General features: G+C 41.5%; 1 protein-coding gene across 9 annotated transcripts in view; it reads left to right on the top strand.

Moving 5' to 3' along the window:
- LOC106584361 (nuclear factor 1 C-type) overlaps window positions 1-17,189 on the top strand; it is a 112,878-nt gene that overhangs the window by 4,005 nt on the left and 91,684 nt on the right. The window contains exon 1 of one of the 9 annotated variants that reach the window (XM_045705925.1): window positions 4,762-4,887. The exons of 2 other annotated variants lie outside the window; for them this stretch is intronic. In XM_045705925.1, coding sequence (XP_045561881.1) covers window positions 4,810-4,887 — 78 coding nt within the window. In that variant the 5' untranslated portion in view covers window positions 4,762-4,809. Of the gene's footprint in view, window positions 1-4,761; window positions 4,888-17,189 lie in introns of those variants that run through there. 6 more of the 9 variants (XM_045705924.1, XM_014169583.2, XM_045705926.1 and 3 more) reach the window with 6 other exon arrangements.

Raw genomic sequence — 17,189 nt, 5'->3', positions numbered from 1 at the left:
GAGCCTATTTCAATATATAGGTAGATGTATTTCACTTGGGTAAAACTATCCAAATAGAAAAAAAATCTCTCTTCAATTTATTGATAGCCTTTAGCTGACATTTACATGCAGTAAGGTATAGCCACAAAGTCTTGGTATAGGCCTACTGTAGGTCACCAGTAAAATTATAATTTGTTGGTCATTTTCAAATGGAATTACACTTAACTTAATTCACAAAGTACATAGTAATAAAGGGATTGTAAATCAATAAAATACCTTGTTTTAATAGCTGAAGACATAAATAGTACTGTAGTTTCCGTGAATAAATGCACTGCAAGAGGAATCCAGGGAAGAAGGGTTTGGGTTTTCTTGCATGGTTCTAAACTGTTATTGTGAAGGACTGTTTTTAATTCAGTATAGGACAGAATATTAGGCTAAATTCCTCATGTTGCTGTATGCAACAGGTTCCATATGTTTTACTGAATGTATATTTCAATAGTATTGTAACTTAACATTGTAATAATACTGGTGACAGTTGTAATATTAGTGTGCTTATGGAGTAACCTTATAGTAATAGTAGCAGTTCAAACATAATAATGCATTAAGGCCTTGGCCTATTTTATTTACAAAAGTTTATTGATGTCTCAGGTAGTGGCATTATATTTTCACTGAAATGTCCAGTATGTAATTATGATTGGTTAACATTAGCCGATGAATGTATTGTTTATTCATTGAGATTATCCAAATGAAATAATGAAGATGGTAAACCAAGTGTGATGTGAAAAGAAGTTCTATTTTTGGTCTTGAAATGAAGTCTGGAAGGCAATACACTCCTAGTGTATGCAGCCAACTGGTTTGTTGCATTGCTCTTATGCCTATCTTTAAAAGTTTCGAACATTAGTGAATTCAGACTTGTTTAATGGTAGTAGAATATCAGTGTTGTTTGTAATATTTAGATAAATGTTAATAAAGCAAAATAGTTCATTTTAAAACAGCAGAGATGGGCTCTTTTCCTTGAGTTGAGTTCACAACAAATGAATACATTCCTATGTATTTTAACTTTTAAACACTTGTGACTTAACAAATACATCTGAATTCTGAAGAGTAATAGGCCTATAATAACTAAATGAGGGGAAGACATTTTTGTTTACAAAAAAGCACGAGAGCAGTTTTCTAAAGTTGGAGTTATGGTTGAGGTACTTTGCCGTACTAATTTGTGAGCCATGAACTACCCGCTTGCCTCCACCTTAGGAGAGGAGAGCTGCTCTCGTGTCTAGCTCAAGATGCATCTTTTCCTGGTGTGGATTTTGAGAGGGTCTGATAGCGGGAGTGAGCCAGGCTGAGCTCCACAGTGTGCTGCTCCTCTGTACTGTAGCTGTAGCAAGCCAGCTAGGCAGGCAGGCGGGAAGTGCAGGGCCGTACCAGGCTTGTGTGAGGCCTCTCGTCTGCTGGCTGTCTGAGGCAAGGATAGAGAGGGAGGCAGGGAGAGAGAGGGAGGCAGAGCGTGCCAGACAACACTGCTGCCGCTCTGGTTCTGCTGGCAACCTGAAGGGCTGTGGCACTGCTAACGCTAAACACAAGTTATTACACATTATTCCTTTGCTGCTTCTTTTCCTCTCTGTTGCTGACAAATGCAGATAGATGCAAACGTTTTGTTCGTTTTGTTACCTCTTCCAAGAAGCTGATTTGATTCTTCACTTCCGAGTTTAATTGACATGAAATCATAAGCGATTCTCCTTTACGGACTGACTGAGTTTTTGCTAACCCCTAAACCTCTGTGCTTAGCAAATAATTTTCAGCAGGTTTCCCTGCTTGAGGGATGGGGACTCTGTTGTGGTAGTGGGCTAAAGGGGCATAACCCGACGCTACTATCAGTGGGGTCAATAAACCTTGCCATGACTAAGTGCATGCCCTGTGCTACAAAGTGACAGCCAAACCAGGGTATTCCTACAGCAGCATTTAAAAAGAGATGTAGGCTAATATCCATTTTAAGAGGGATTAGGGCAAGACAATGAGTATGCAGGGGTTTAATACTTGTAAACATACATGTGAAATTCATGGGAGATATTTACTGAATTTATCATGGTGAATCACATGATCATGAATAACATAAAATGATGACCCACCTTTTGTTTTGTAAAGGCTCACATTTACATGGTAGAGTACTTTGGTACTTTGTTTTGTAAAGGCTACATTTACATGGTAGAGTACTTTGGTACTTTGTTTTGTAAAGGCTCACATTTACATGGTAGAGTACTTTGGTACTTTGTTTTGTAAAGGCTACATTTACATGGTAGAGTACTTTGGTACTTTGTTTTGTAAAGGCTCACATTTACATGGTAGAGTACTTTGGTACTTTGTTTTGTAAAGGCTCACATTTACATGGTAGAGTACTTTGGTACTTTGTTTTGTAAAGGCTCACATTTACATGGTAGAGTACTTTGGTACTTTGTTTTGTAAAGGCTACATTTACATGGTAGAGTACTTTGGTACTTTGTTTTGTAAAGGCTCACATTTACATGGTAGAGTACTTTGGTACTTTGTTTTGTAAAGGCTACATTTACATGGTAGAGTACTTTGGTACTTTGTTTTGTAAAGGCTCACATTTACATGGTAGAGTACTTTGGTACTTTGTTTTGTAAAGGCTACATTTACATGGTAGAGTACTTTGGTACTTTGTTTTGTAAAGGCTACATTTACATGGTAGAGTACTTTGGTACTTTGTTTTGTAAAGGCATACATTTACATGGTAGAGTACTGTGGTACTTTGTTTTGTAAAGGCTCACATTTACATGGTAGAGTACTTTGGTACTTTGTTTTGTAAAGGCTCACATTTACATGGTAGAGTACTGTGGTACTTTGTTTTGTAAAGGCATACATTTACATGGTAGAGTACTTTGGTACTTTGTTTTGTAAAGGCTCACATTTACATGGTAGAGTACTTTGGTACTTTGTTTTGTAAAGGCTCACATTTACATGGTAGAGTACTTTGGTACTTTGTTTTGTAAAGGCTCACATTTACATGGTAGAGTACTTTGGTACTTTGTTTTGTAAAGGCTACATTTACATGGTAGAGTACATTGGTACTTTGTTTTGTAAAGGCTACATTTACATGGTAGAGTACTTTGGTACTTTGTTTTGTAAAGGCTACATTTACATGGTAGAGTACTTTGGTACTTTGTTTTGTAAAGGCTACATTTACATGGTAGAGTACATTGGTACTTTGTTTTGTAAAGGCATACATTTACATGGTAGAGTACTTTTTGTACTTTGTTTTGTAAAGCCATACATTTACATGGTAGAGTACTTTGGTACTTTGTTTTGTAAAGGCATACATTTACATGGTAGAGTACTTTGGTACTTTGTTTTGTAAAGGCATACATTTACATGGTAGAGTACTTTGGTACTTTGTTTTGTAAAGGCATACATTTACATGGTAGAGTACTTTGGTACTTTGTTTTGTAAAGGCATACATTTACATGGTAGAGTACTTTGGTACTTTGTTTTGTAAAGGCTACATTTACATGGTAGAGTACTTTGGTACTTTGTGTTGTAAAGGCATACATTTACATGGTAGAGTACTTTGGTACTTTGTTTTGTAAAGGCATACATTTACATGGTACAGTACTTTGGTACTTTGTTTTGTAAAGGCATACATTTACATGGTAGAGTACTTTGAAGCATGTCAGTTTATATTATCTGTCAATATTGGATTATTTTGATTAGTTAGTAAGACCAAGCCACTGATGTGTTGTGTGTCTGTTGGAGATCTGTGAGTCTCAAATCTCACTGTGCTGGAAGTGCACTGTCATGCCCCCATTTTCTCATCCATTCAGTCTGTTAGAGCTGCAATTAGTGCCCCAAGGGAGAACCAAGCGTCAGGCCGAGCCAGGCCTGAGCCGGTCGCTACACAGCCCAACCATTTCACCATATTAAAACACACCCAACTTTCATTCATTTCTGTCATTTGTCAAGTTCTACTTTTTTGCTCTGAGTTTTGTTGTAATGGATGTGAAATCTAAACCTCTATTGACATTTCTCTCTCATTCCACACAGGCCTGTGTTTTTGTCCATGCTGTACATATAGTTTGCACGGTTGTTTCCATTGAGCCACCCACATTATATTTTTGCTTTTGTGCAATCAGTGCCTGCGTTGCATAAGCACATTATAAAATGTAGGTTTCCCCCCACCCAGCCTCAACAAGAACAATTTCTGTGTGTAACAGTTGTTCTGGGGCTAGCAGACAGAGCAGGCCCTTCTTTCATTTATGCTGAAATGTTCTGCACCCCTCTCCATGGTTGGACACATTGTGTTTGAAGTGCCGCTCGCTGCTCTCTCAAACCCAACAGTTTCCAAAATAACCCCTGCTGGGTAGAGACTGGTATCTCTGAAGGCATCATTGCCGGAATGGGGGTGGGGAGAGTTCATTCGGAACAGAAATGCTTGCCCCACTTTTCCTCTCAGTGTCCTGAGTGGCACAACGGTCCTGGACGTGCTGTCCCTCTGCACCGCTCATCAGATGCACTGCATCTAGTGATGGTCGCTCCCTGACTGTGTGTGCCAATCAACATACTAATGAAGTTTATTTTGATTATTGGCCTCTCCAGAGTGTTGGGGGAGGGTCTTCTACTTTTTAAAAGTCTTTATTTATTCATGTCAGGAAGTGGAAAAATGGGACGGGTCTTAAGTAGAGCAGCTGCCTTCATGTGTTGATCCTGTTGACTGTCTGATTGTCACTAGGGGAAAGTGGGGAAAGTGGGAGGGCGGGGGCCCTGAAAAGTGCCCGCAGTTATAAAACCTAGAGCTCTTGTCATAGAGACTGGGACTCCATGTGGCCGTCGTTGCAGATGTCTGTCGAAGGTTGGCTGCATTTTATATCACACCCAGGTTCCTCGGCAGGGAGCATGGTGAGCAGAATTTTTAAATATTTACAGTATGATGCCTTGTTTAAATTCCACCTGAATATGCAGCCTCCTCTCATCGGCAGCCAGGGGAGGTTAGAACTGAGGAAGCTTTCTGGGCTTTTCACTTTTGGCCAGGCCAGACCAGGGTGTAGCTAGCTGTCTGATGACAGGCACAGCCAGGTTGGCAATGTCTCTCTTGTGGAATGATGCTTATAATGGATTCCTTGGCCTGCAAAGCCCTGGCCCAGAACTAGTATACAGGAGCCAGTTATAACAACTGACTTGGGTCTCTGAAGTGCTATTAGGATTCTGAGATAGAAGGAATTAAAAACACAAACAATTAGGCTACACTTCAGCTCACAGCTCTGTGGTTGTGTTCCCAATTCCTATTCGGTTGTTATTTGTGTTTGGTACAAATATGTATCAAATCTATTATTATATACACACATGGACAGAGTTTTGGATATGGTAAGACATGGTCTTTGCTATGTTTACTATCAGTGTATATGTCTTGGAAATGGATGAAAGCTTGTCAAGGCAAGCAGTTTGTTTCATAGTTAAGAGGGTTTGAGGCTCAGAGTTAGAGGGTTTGAGACTCAGAGTTAGGGGGTTTCAGGCTCAGAGTTAGAGGGTTTGAGGCTCAGAGTTAGGGGGTTTGAGGCTCAGAGTTAGAGGGTTTGAGGCTCAGAGTTAGGGGGTTTGAGGCTCAGAGTTAGAGGGTTTGAGGCTCAGAGTTAGGGGGTTTCAGGCTCAGAGTTAGAGGGTTTGAGGCTCAGAGTTAGAGGGTTTGAGGCTCAGAGTTAGGGGGTTTCAGGCTCAGAGTTAGAGGGTTTGAGGCTCAGAGTTAGAGGGTTTGAGGCTCAGAGTTAGGCGGTTTGAGGCTCAGAGTTAGGGGGTTTGAGGCTCAGAGTTAGAGGGTTTGAGGCTCAGAGTTAGGCGGTTTGAGGCTCAGAGTTAGGGGGTTTGAGGCTCAGCGTTAGGAGGTTTGAGGCACAGAGTTAGGGTGTTTAAGACTCAGAGTTAGGCGGTTTGAGGCTCAGAGTTAGGGGGTTTGAGTCTTAGCGTTAGGAGATTTGAGGCTCGGAGTTAGGGTGTTTGAGGCTCAGCGTTAGGAGGTTTGAGGCTCAGAGTTAGGGTGTTTGAGGCTCAGCGTTAGGAGGTTTGAGGCTCAGAGTTAGGGGGTTTGAGGATCAGTAGTAGGTCGACGTGAGAAGAACCTCAGTTCTTGGCAACACAAACAGAGTGCTGCTGGAGAGTCTTTTTGAAATGGTCCAACTGGAGGGCTATCAAAAATATACTGTTGCCGTGGCACAGCGCTGTGTTTAGTTAAAATATCTTTGGTCCACTGCTGTTGCCAATGTAGCCTCGTTATGCACTGAACTGAATTCCTGGGTTTTAACCGTTCACTTATTCTTTCTTTCTAATGTCCACCAAACTTTATTCTTAAATGTACCATGGAGTGAGTAAAATGGGAATAGTTTCTTAAGGATTTTGCTCAACTCATCAGAGCTTCATGTTGTCTTTGTGCGAGGCTGTACGCCACGTAGTTTATATTGAGCCGACAGTGATATTGATTGTTTATCAGGAATACTCTGGCACTTGACAAGTCTCAACACAGAGGGATAGAAAGGGAATTCAGGGTCTTGGCTCTCTGTGTGTGTGTGTGTGTGTGTGTGTGTGTGTGTGTGTGTGTGTGTGTGTGTGTGTGTGTGTGTGTGTGTGTGTGTGTGTGTGTGTGTGTGTGTGTGTGTGTGTGTGTGTGTGTGTGTGTGTGTGTGTGTGGGTGGTAGAGGTGAGGGGTGGCAGTGGAGAGGGCAGATCCCTTTGACATCTCTTCGTCTGTGTACTGTAATACAAAAGAACGGTATAGACAGCAATTGCTTTAGCGGTGTGTGGAGAAGGGGCTGTTGTTTGTGACCGTATGAGAGGAATGGTAAGCGAGGAGCTAGAGCTGTATTTTGGGATTGGGATCCAGTCATGCACATCGGCCACTGCGGGTGCTTTCAGGAGGTGAATCATACACATTTTGTATGGCTTGAGCTTTTATTCTAGAGCTGAAATTCGAATGTCTTTGCTCAGTTTTGAACAGTGTGAGACAGCCATGTGTGACTTCCAGTCTCTTCACAGTTTTTGAATACATTTTTAAATTAATGACGTTTTGAGTAGCTTGTCCACCACTTTATTTCAGTCCTTGATATTAATATGGGTACTTCCTTACCAGCTGAAATTAGAACTAAGTAGCTTAGAAACACCATCTAATGGCGTGCGAGGCACTAATGAATGCAACATAGTTTATTGGTATATTTCAGAATGCATGCTTCTGAGAACATACTCAATTGAAGCACCAGTGATGCTTCTCACGGTGGAAAACAGGCTTATTATCTGTCCCTTCATCTCTCCTATCTGGGTTCATACAGTACAATAGCCCTTCCTAGAGCCTAATCCATAGCCCACCATCTCATCTCATCCAGGTCAGGGGGCACAGAAGCTACTGTACTGCTGCAGCAGAAGCCCAGTAGTCTCTGGCTTGGCCTAAGGGACTTGTCCCAGTCCACCAGCAGACCTGCAGTACAGTATGGATGGGATGGGTATTGTGTTGTACTGTATGGTCGTGCCCTCTGCAGCATGCTCCCTCTCAGAACAACATCAATTCCTATGTTTCTTTAGCAGAACACAAGCATAAAACATTTACAGTATAGGAAACTGTTCTGCAGGTGTGGCAGGTTCGAAATCATACGTATTGTTGATTGTAACATTGATATATAGATGCCATTTAGAAAGGTGTGACACTTCTCTTGGTTTAGCAGGAACCTTAACGACTTAGAATCTGCTCCATGCCTGTGATTGGTTTTTCTCCCTTAATTAGTTTCACTCAGTCAAAACAGTAGTGATGGGAGACAAAATAGATACAGTTACATATCGGTATATTATTTATGACCACATATTGTATCGTTTTGACTATATTGCAATATCATTTTTTGGGCTAGTTCGCTATACCTGCACCAAAACTGTTTCTCCTTCATAGCTTGTCCTCCATCTTCTTTTTAAATAGGGAGACAATTTGTTTTCAGCACTTTTATTTCCATGGCTGATCAAAACTTGTTTTCTCATGGCTCTTTCCTGTCCATCTGCAGCAGACATATGGTGAGCAATATGTGAAAAAACATCAAATGGCTCTCTCTTGTACTTCAGCAGACATATGGTTAGCAATATGTTTGGAACAACGAATTGGAATAAAATCACACTATCGAATCGCAATACATATAGAATCATGAAAATCGCGATAAATATCGTATCAGCACAAAAGAATCGTGATAATAGCTTATCGTGAGGTCCCTGGCAATTCCCAGTCCTACAAAACAGCGTTTTCTATTTACACAGGGTTGACTTATTGCGTAATGTACACTATTTAAAAGACATGTTTGTTTATTATAGATGTGTTATAATCTGAAAATTCAGCTTTGGGCACTTGCGATTGTCAGCAAGCAATACACCATGCATAAGAATAAGAATAGCAAAAAGTTATTCAGTTGCAATAACTTCTTCGTGGCAGTGAATGCAGACGATTTGCGAGTATTTAGGCTATGATGAATCACATCATATATCACTGTCAAAGCAGAGGCTGCTCTAAGTGTAGAGATTTACAGGAAGTACGGAAGTGGAGACAGTCCCGTGAGACTCCCACTGGCTGGCTGCTGCTGGGCTGCTGGACCTCAACTCTCCTTGGCTCAGAATCGTCACATGGCACTAGTTCCAGTCCCAGACATCAGTTAAATTCATTTAGGAAATGTATCTCCAAAATTAGGACAAATCAAAGAGATACTTTTGGATGATTTGGATTTAATGCAAAAAAAATGCGAATATCGGTCCCATGACTTGAATGGGATTTGTGCCACAAATGCTAAAATGTTAGCATGTGGAAACAGTTCCAGGGAAACTAAACCAAAGCATGAATTGCTGTCATACCTTGTCCATAGTCTGCTCACAGGGTAAGGAAAACAATGTGTCATTTGGGTAAACTATCCCTTTAACGTTAATGAGGCCATCTATGACACAGTCATGCTTGTCATTGTCGTTCTTTAGACAACTCTGTGTTTAGAGAGACATTTCTTAGTGTGGAAAATAAGTTCACCCTTTCAGCCGGTGTGCCATGCTAATAGTGACAGGAACAGGAGGGTGGGATGGGAAGTGTACTCTCAGGGGCAGTGTCCTAGGACACCTGTGGGTGGAGTGCTTGGGCCTGGGCTGACAGGAAAGCTGGTGGGGATAAACCATGTTCAGCAAGCTTTCTGTTCTCCCTCTTTTATTTGTTGACTTAATTTTTTGGTTCTGCTCAGTTCACTTACAACCCCCTGCTTGTCAAACATCTCATTCCAAAATCATGGGCATTAATATGGAGTTGGTCCCCCCCCTTTGCTGCAATAACAACCTCGACTCTTCTGGGAATGCTTTCCACTAGATTTTGGAACATTTCTGCGGGGACTTTTTTCCATTCAGCCGCAAGAGCATTAGTGAAGTCGGGCAATGATGTTGGGCGATTAGGCCTGGCTCGCAGTCGGCGTTCCAATTCATCCCAAAGGTGTTCGTTGGGGTTGAGGTCTGGGCTTTGCGCAGGCTAGTCAAGTTCTTCCACGCCGATCTCGACAAACCATTTCTGTATGGACCTCGCTTTGTGCACGTGGGGCATTGTCATGCTGAAACAGGAAAGGGCCTTCCCCAAACTGTTGCCACTAAAGTTGGAAGCACAGAATCGTCTAATCGTGAGTGTTGTAACCGAGAACAGATGTTTTTTAAGTGCTACGCGCTTTAGCTCTCGGCGGTCCCGTTCTGTGAGCTTGTGGGGCCTACCACTTTGCGGCTGAGCCGTTGTTGCTCCTAGACGTTTCCACTTCACAATAACAGCACTTACAGTAAACCGGGGCAGCTCTAGCAGGGCAGGAATTTGACAAACTGACTTGTTGGAGAGGTGTCATCCTATGACAGTGCCACGTTGAAAGTCACTGAGCTCTTCAGTAAGTCCATTCTACTGCCAATGTTTGTCTATGGAGATTGCATGGCGGTGTGCTCGATTTTATACACCTGTCAGCAACAGGTGTGGCTGACATAGGCAAATCCACTAATTTGAAGGGGAGTCCACATACATTTGCATATCTAGTGTAGTAGTACATCGCCACCGGAATACATTTGAATTAAGTGCCTTGCTCAAGGGCACATCGGCAGATTTTAACCTTGTTATGAGGACATTTTTGGCCATTTGGCTGTGACCTAATATGACTCCAGCACCGCTCGGCTGCAGAAGTAGGGCAAGGAAATCGCTCTCACCCAGTCTTAACTCAACAGGCAATATTGCTCAAGAGAAATTCCTTTTACTTCAGCCCTGATGGTTGCCAGATAACTGAACTCAGAGGCGGTGTAATGTTTATTGATAAATATTGTCAAGGTTGTTGGAAGCTGTAAAGGAGGCTGTCAATGGAACACTTATGGACAAATATAATTTGTTCTCAATACTGTAACCTGGCTTAGTAAAGATTGAATGTTATAACCTCCTTTGAAGGTTTCATCAATGAAACGTTGGTAAAGCACAGTAAGCTGTTTCATATTAGCTGTTCTGAGAACTCTTTGATTCAGTCTGCAGGAAACAGACTACATATACAACTTTTAGTGGGAAAATATTGAAACAAAACTTTTAGCTCCCTCAATTCCTCACGGAAATGGTGCACATTTCTTCAGTTATTTTTTAAGTTTGAATATTATGATTATGAACACTTGTTACTGAAACAACATTTGTCCACCCCCGACCCTGGTTTTTCTAAAAACGTTGATAGATTCCAGTTAGAAAATGATACTCGAGACCAGGTAACAAGCAGGCCAATTGGGAGTTAGATTCAGCCACAGTGAGGCTCAGTGGTTTGATCTTCAAGGAGCAGTCAGCCCACGTCTCAATGAGTGGGTGCACAAGGCCTGATGGCTCCAGCACAGCTCTCAGTGCAGGTTTTTCTTCCTCAAAACACTTATGGAGGAGGAAGGGAGCTTAAAGAACAGGCTTTGTTCAAGGCTAAGAGCAGTGCCCTGTTGTGGCACGACAGGGATTAGGGAGATTAGCCCGCTAGTATGTTATGTAATTGAATGTAACTGTTAGGGATAAAGCCGCGAGGGACATTGTCAGGACTCACTGCTGCTTGAGAAATCACAGAGCCACAGACACAGAGAGGGAGAGACACAGAGCGAGAGAGGGAGGGAGAGAGAGAGTGCAAGAGATACAGAGACAAAGAGAGAGAGAGAAAGAGGGAGCGACAGAGGGAGGGCTGTTGGCCCGCCATTATCAGGTCACTCGGTTCTCTTACCTAGAATGGCGTGGTGGATGAAAAGCTTTCCCAATCTGGTTCAGAGTTAGTTAAATCTGGAAAACATTGGGTGGAAAGTCAACAGAGATTTATCCATTGCAAAGCTGGTCCTAATGATATTTTGTTTTGAAGCTGATCCCTCTGGTATGCCCTCTAAGATAAAGAACCATGTTTATTCTATTCAATACATTTCTATGAATAGACAGACATTGATAGTAGGCCTAAGTTTAATATGCTTTTTGGCATCTGTAGTTCATTGATTCTTTTCAGATACCCTAACAGAGTGAGTTTATATGACATCACCTCATTGTCATTTTTGAAAATCAGCCACATAAGCCTCCAAGTTTTCTCTATTTGCATTGTGCAATGACCAGTATGGAATACTGAACTGGCACTTTCATCAACAGGGACAGATTATTGTGAAATAGACACTAATTGCTTATTGGAAATTTGTGACTGGCACACGAAAATAAAACTTTTTTTTTGTGTCAAGCCCACGATTTTGAATACAGTGCTTTTCAATCACAGATGAGGACTGTAGGTTACTTAAGACAGAAAAGATAGGAGGGGAGGATGGGTGTGCTACCGTCTACCAAACCCAAACGTTGCGTGTTCGAATCACGTCATGGACAATTTTAGCTAAGGCCCAAAAAATTGCCAAGGACTCCAGCCACCCTAGTCATAGACTGTTCTCTCTGCTACCGCATGGCAAGCGGTACCGGAGAGCCAAGTCTAGGTCCAAAAGGCTTCTTAACAGCTTCTACTCCCAAGCCGTAAGACTCCTGAACTATTTGCATTGTCCCCCACCCCCATTTTTACACTGCTGCTACTCTTTGTTTATTATCCATGCATAGTCACTTTACCTCAACCTACATGTACAAATTACCTCAAATACCCCGAACACCTCTACTCCCGGCACATTGACTCTGTACCGTTACCCCCTCTATATATTTTTTATTTTAATTGTATTTATTTGTTTTTTATTTTATTTTAGTATATACTTTCTTAACACTTTTTAAAAATGAAAACGGCGTTGTTGGTTAAGGGCTTGTAAGAAAGCATTTCACTGTAAGGTGAACACCGGTTGTATTTGGCGCATGTGACAAATCAAATATTATTTGATTTAATTAGCTACTCTGCAACAACTTACTTACAACTTTTTTAACTACTTAGCTAGGATGTTACCTAACCTTAACCCCTAACCCCTAGTCTAGCTAATGCTAGCCACCTAGCTAACGTTAACCACAACAAATTGGAATTTGTGTAATGCACACAAAATGTGTAAAAAAATCATATAATAAGACTTTTTAATGTGCCCGTCACCAATTTTAAATAAGTAATGCTTATTATTAAGCTGTGATAGTGTGTTTGATCAACAATATACTTTTATGTGTTTTAACTCAATAAAAAAGTACATAAATCCTCTATTTATTTTATTCCCTGAGACTGCTGGACACAACATCCTGGTTGTTAAGAGGGTAAAAGAGGTCAGGCAACCTGAGGATAGCTGTATTTATGATGATAGACAATCTAACTGGTTGTTCATGTTAAATCCACGTATTCATGTTATTATATGTTTTCTGTTTATTAGCACAGCACCTGAACAGATTTGCTACAGACCTACTTTTAAAGATGCAAAACATATATTGAATGGCTGTGCTTCTGGCACCAACAGCTGACCTGTTCAAGAAACGTTTCTCATTATTTTAGTAAACACAGTATACCTGCTCCTCAGCCAAATGTACAGTACCAAGCTAGAGGCTGCAGGTGTTGCTAGCACTCATGGAAGGGAACTCACATTCTTTGACAGCAACTTGGTTTGTTAGAGCTGGAATAAAACTCTCATGCTTATTTATAAAAACCCGTGCCTTATCCGATCTTGATAAGAAAAGCTTCAAACTGGGATGGATAACAGTCAATCATTCCTGAAATTCACGTCTGACTTTAATGAATTGAAAGGCTCCATATCCTCCTCTTTATGACAGATTATTCATCATTCCCTCCTCTCTCTTTCTCTCTCTTTCTCTCTCTCTTATAAATGTTCCCCTGACATACAGGAGGGGAGATTTTATATATATAAGAGAGAGAGAGGGAGAGAGAGAGAACCTAGTTAATTTCTCCTGGATTTTCCACAGTAGAGAGCGGAACTCAATTCAATTACCCCCTAATGTGATTAAAGCAGTGGAGATGAGAGGACAGGGGTGTAGAAGAGACAGGGGCTCCCGCGCCTGTCCCAGGACCAGTCAACCCCAGACCAGGAGGCTACTGAGGACCCTCGGTACTCACTGGCATAATCTGACGATCTTTGGGTCCAGTCAGATCTCCTGGTTTTTCCATCATTCTAATCATGAATCATCTTCCAAATCATATTTGATACTCTGTATGACCCCACAATACATAAACATCTTCTGTAGAAACAGAACGATCTGTCATGTCAAGTTTATTTGTCATATGCACAGGTTACACATTGTACACAGTACTTTGAAATGCTTCATCTGTTCGTCTGTGGTCTGCTCTTCACCACGGTCAGTTTATTTCTCTGTCTTGTTTGGGTTATTCTCCGTTGACCTGGTTGAGGACTGTTCTGGGCTCAGTGTTCATTGGCTCATTACACAGGCGGGTTTTAAATGGCTGTTGACTGGTCTCCCAAATGTTGTGTTTTTTTTAGCAGCATGATTAACATCCATTATTAATCCAGCCATGAGTAGTTCTGCACAGGGTTCCCATTGGTGCGCTCTATCACCCTCGCAGACTGTCAGGGATTTCGTCGTCGTCAGACGATATAGCGAAATCATCGTCGGAAAAAGAGGACCAATATGCAGCAGGGTTGTGATAGTTCATTTTGAACATTTAATAAACTCAAAAATGAACATACAAAATAACAAAACGAACTCACGGTTACTAGACAGTCCTGTTATGCTAACACATGCTAAACAAGAAACAATCTCCCACAAATACACAGACAAACACACCCAACTAATATAGGACTTCCAATCAAAGGCAACACCACACAGCTGCCTTCAATTGGAAGTCCACCCCAATTAACCAAACATAGACATACAACCAGCTAGATCAACATAGAAATACGTAAACAAGGAACAGTGCCTAAAAACCCCGGAATACTTAAATCAAATGCCCTTTTAGAAAAAACACCACCCCGAACCACATAAACCAAATACCCTCTGCCATGTCCGGACCAAACTACAATAACAATTAACCCTTATACTGGCCAGGACGTGACACAGACGCCTCTCCAAGACTCCATGTTGACTTTTTATACACAGTGTACTGTAATAGTGGCATCAGTATTGTATAGATATGTTCCTTTGTATTTTCAGGAAGGGAAAGGGACTGTGTTCGGTCCACTGCATATCCTGTACTTGCACTGTACAATGGGATTATGATTGACTATGCTACATGGTGCACCTTCAGATGTAAAAATCTAAAAACTATGACTCCGGCTTTGCGTGTCGCTTACAAAAATAACAAACCATCCCAAAATATGAATATTTGACATAATTGTCTAGTTTACAAAATTACAGTTTTTTTCTCTCTCTCTCTCAGAGGTGGAAATGCTTTGAAATTGATATGTTCTAAACATAATGATAAAAAAACAATGATAAAGCAAAAACAGGTTTTTACAAATCTTTGCAAATTTATTACAAATAAAAAACTAAAATATCAATTTGACATAAGTATTCAGTACTTTGTTGAAGCACCTTTGGCAGCGATTACAGCGTCGAGTCTTCTTGGGTATGCTGTTACAAGCTTGGCACACCTGCATTTGGGGAGTTTCTCCCATTTTTCTCTGCAGATCCTCTCAAGCTCTGTCAGGTTGGATGAGGAGCGTCGCTGCACAGCTATTTTCAGGTCTCTCCAGAGATGTTCAATCTGCCGCTGAAAAACATCCCCACAGCGTGATGCTGCAACCACTATGCTTCACCGTAGGGATGGTGCCAGGTTTCCTCCAGACATGACACTTGGCATTCAGGACAAAGAGTTAAATCTTGGTTTCATCAGACCAGAGAATCTTGTTTCTCATGGTCTGAGAGTCCTTAAGGTGCCTTTTGGCAAACTCCAAGTGGGCTGTCATGTGCCTTTTACTGAGGAGTTACTTCTGTCTGGCCACTACCATAAAGGCCTGATTGGTGGAGTGCTGCAGAGATGGTTGTCCTTCTGGAAGGTTCTCCCATCTCCACAGAGGAACTCTGGAGCTCTGTCAGAGTGACCATCGGTTTCTTGGTGACCTCCCTGACCAAGGCCCTTCTCCCCCGATTGCTCAGTTTGGCCGGGCGGCCAGCTCTAGGAAGAGTCTTGGTGGTTCCACACTTCTTCCATTTAAGAATGATGGAGGCCACTGTGTTCTTGGGGACCTTCAATAATGCATACATTTTTTGGTACCCTTCCCCAGATCTGTGCCTCGACACAATCCTGTTTTGGAGCTCTACGGACAATTCCGTCTACCTCATGGCTTGGTTTTTTCTCTGACATGCACTGTGGCCACATTTGCTGAAATTTCTAAAAAACTGTTTTTACTTTGTCATTATGGGGTATTGTGTGTAGATTGCTGAGGATTTAAAAAAAAATGTAATCCATTTTAGAATAATGCTGAAAGTCAAGGGGTCTGAATACTTGTAGAAATACGTCCATTTTTCAAATATGTCTCCACTTTAATGAAGAATATTGTAATGTAGAAACAGCTGGAACGGAAATAGTATTCAGAGACTGTCCTTTCATGTATTTGGACAGGGATGAGATTAGGATGAGATGACATTCAGATGATCTCACCCTTATATTGTATCTGTTGCTTATCAGGTCCACGCTATCAAGATGATTAAAAACTATAAGCCATATACTTAATACAACAGGTCACTCCAGTAGTCTGTGATTAACTGTTGTTACTCTGGTGAATCAGAATAGTTTTCTGAAGATACATCAGATTATTTTTTTTATTTTATTTTTATTTTCACCTTTCTTTAACCAGGTAGGCTAGTTGAGAACAAGTTCTCATTTACAACTGCGACCTGGCCAAGATAAAGCAAAGCAGTTCGACACACACAACAACACAGAGTTACACATGGAATAAACAAACATACAGTCAATAATACAGTAGAAAAAGTCTATATACAGTGTGTGCAAATGAGGTAAGATAAGGGAGGTAAGGCAATAAATAGACCATGGTGGAGAAGTAATTACAATATAGCAATTTAACACTGGAGTGATAGATGTGCAGAAGATGAATGTGCAAGTAGAGATACTGGGGTGCAAAGGAGCAAGATAAATAAATAAATACAGTATGGGGATGAGGTAGTTGGATGGGCTATTTACAGATGGGCTATGTACCGCTGCAGTGATCTGTGAGCTGCTCTGACAGCTGGTGCTTAAAGCTAGTGAGGGAGATATGAGTCTCCAGCTTCAGTGATTTTTGCAGTTCGTTCCAGTCATTTGCAGCAGAGAACTGGAAGGAAAGGCGGCCAAAGAGGAATTGGCTTTGGGGGTGACCAGTGAGATATACCTGCTGGAGCTTGTGCTACGGGTGGGTGCTGCTATGGTGACCAGTGAGCTGAGATAAGATGGGGCTTTACCTAGCAAAGACTTGTAGATGACCTGGAGCCAGTGGGTTTGGCGACGAGTATGAAGCGAGGGCCAGCCAACGAGAGCGTACAGGTCGCAGTGGTGGGTAGTATATGGGGCTTTGGTGACAAAACGGATGGCACTGTGATAGACTGCATCCAATTTGTTGAGTAGAGTGTTGGAGGCTATTTTGTAGATGACATCACCGAAGTCGAGGATCGGTAGGATGGTCAGTTTTACGAGGGTATGTTTGGCAGCATGAGTGAAGGATGCGAAATAGGAAGCCGATTCTAGATGTAATTTTGGATTGGAGATGCTTAATGTGAGTCTGGAAGGAGAGTTTACAGTCTAGCCAGACACCTAGGTATTTGTAGTTGTCCACATATT

This window comes from Salmo salar, chromosome ssa23, assembly GCF_905237065.1.
Source record: "Salmo salar chromosome ssa23, Ssal_v3.1, whole genome shotgun sequence".
NCBI classification, from domain to species: domain Eukaryota; kingdom Metazoa; phylum Chordata; class Actinopteri; order Salmoniformes; family Salmonidae; genus Salmo; species Salmo salar.
The sequence above is the reverse complement of the archived record's forward strand: the minus strand, read 5'-3'. Positions and strand labels throughout refer to the sequence as shown.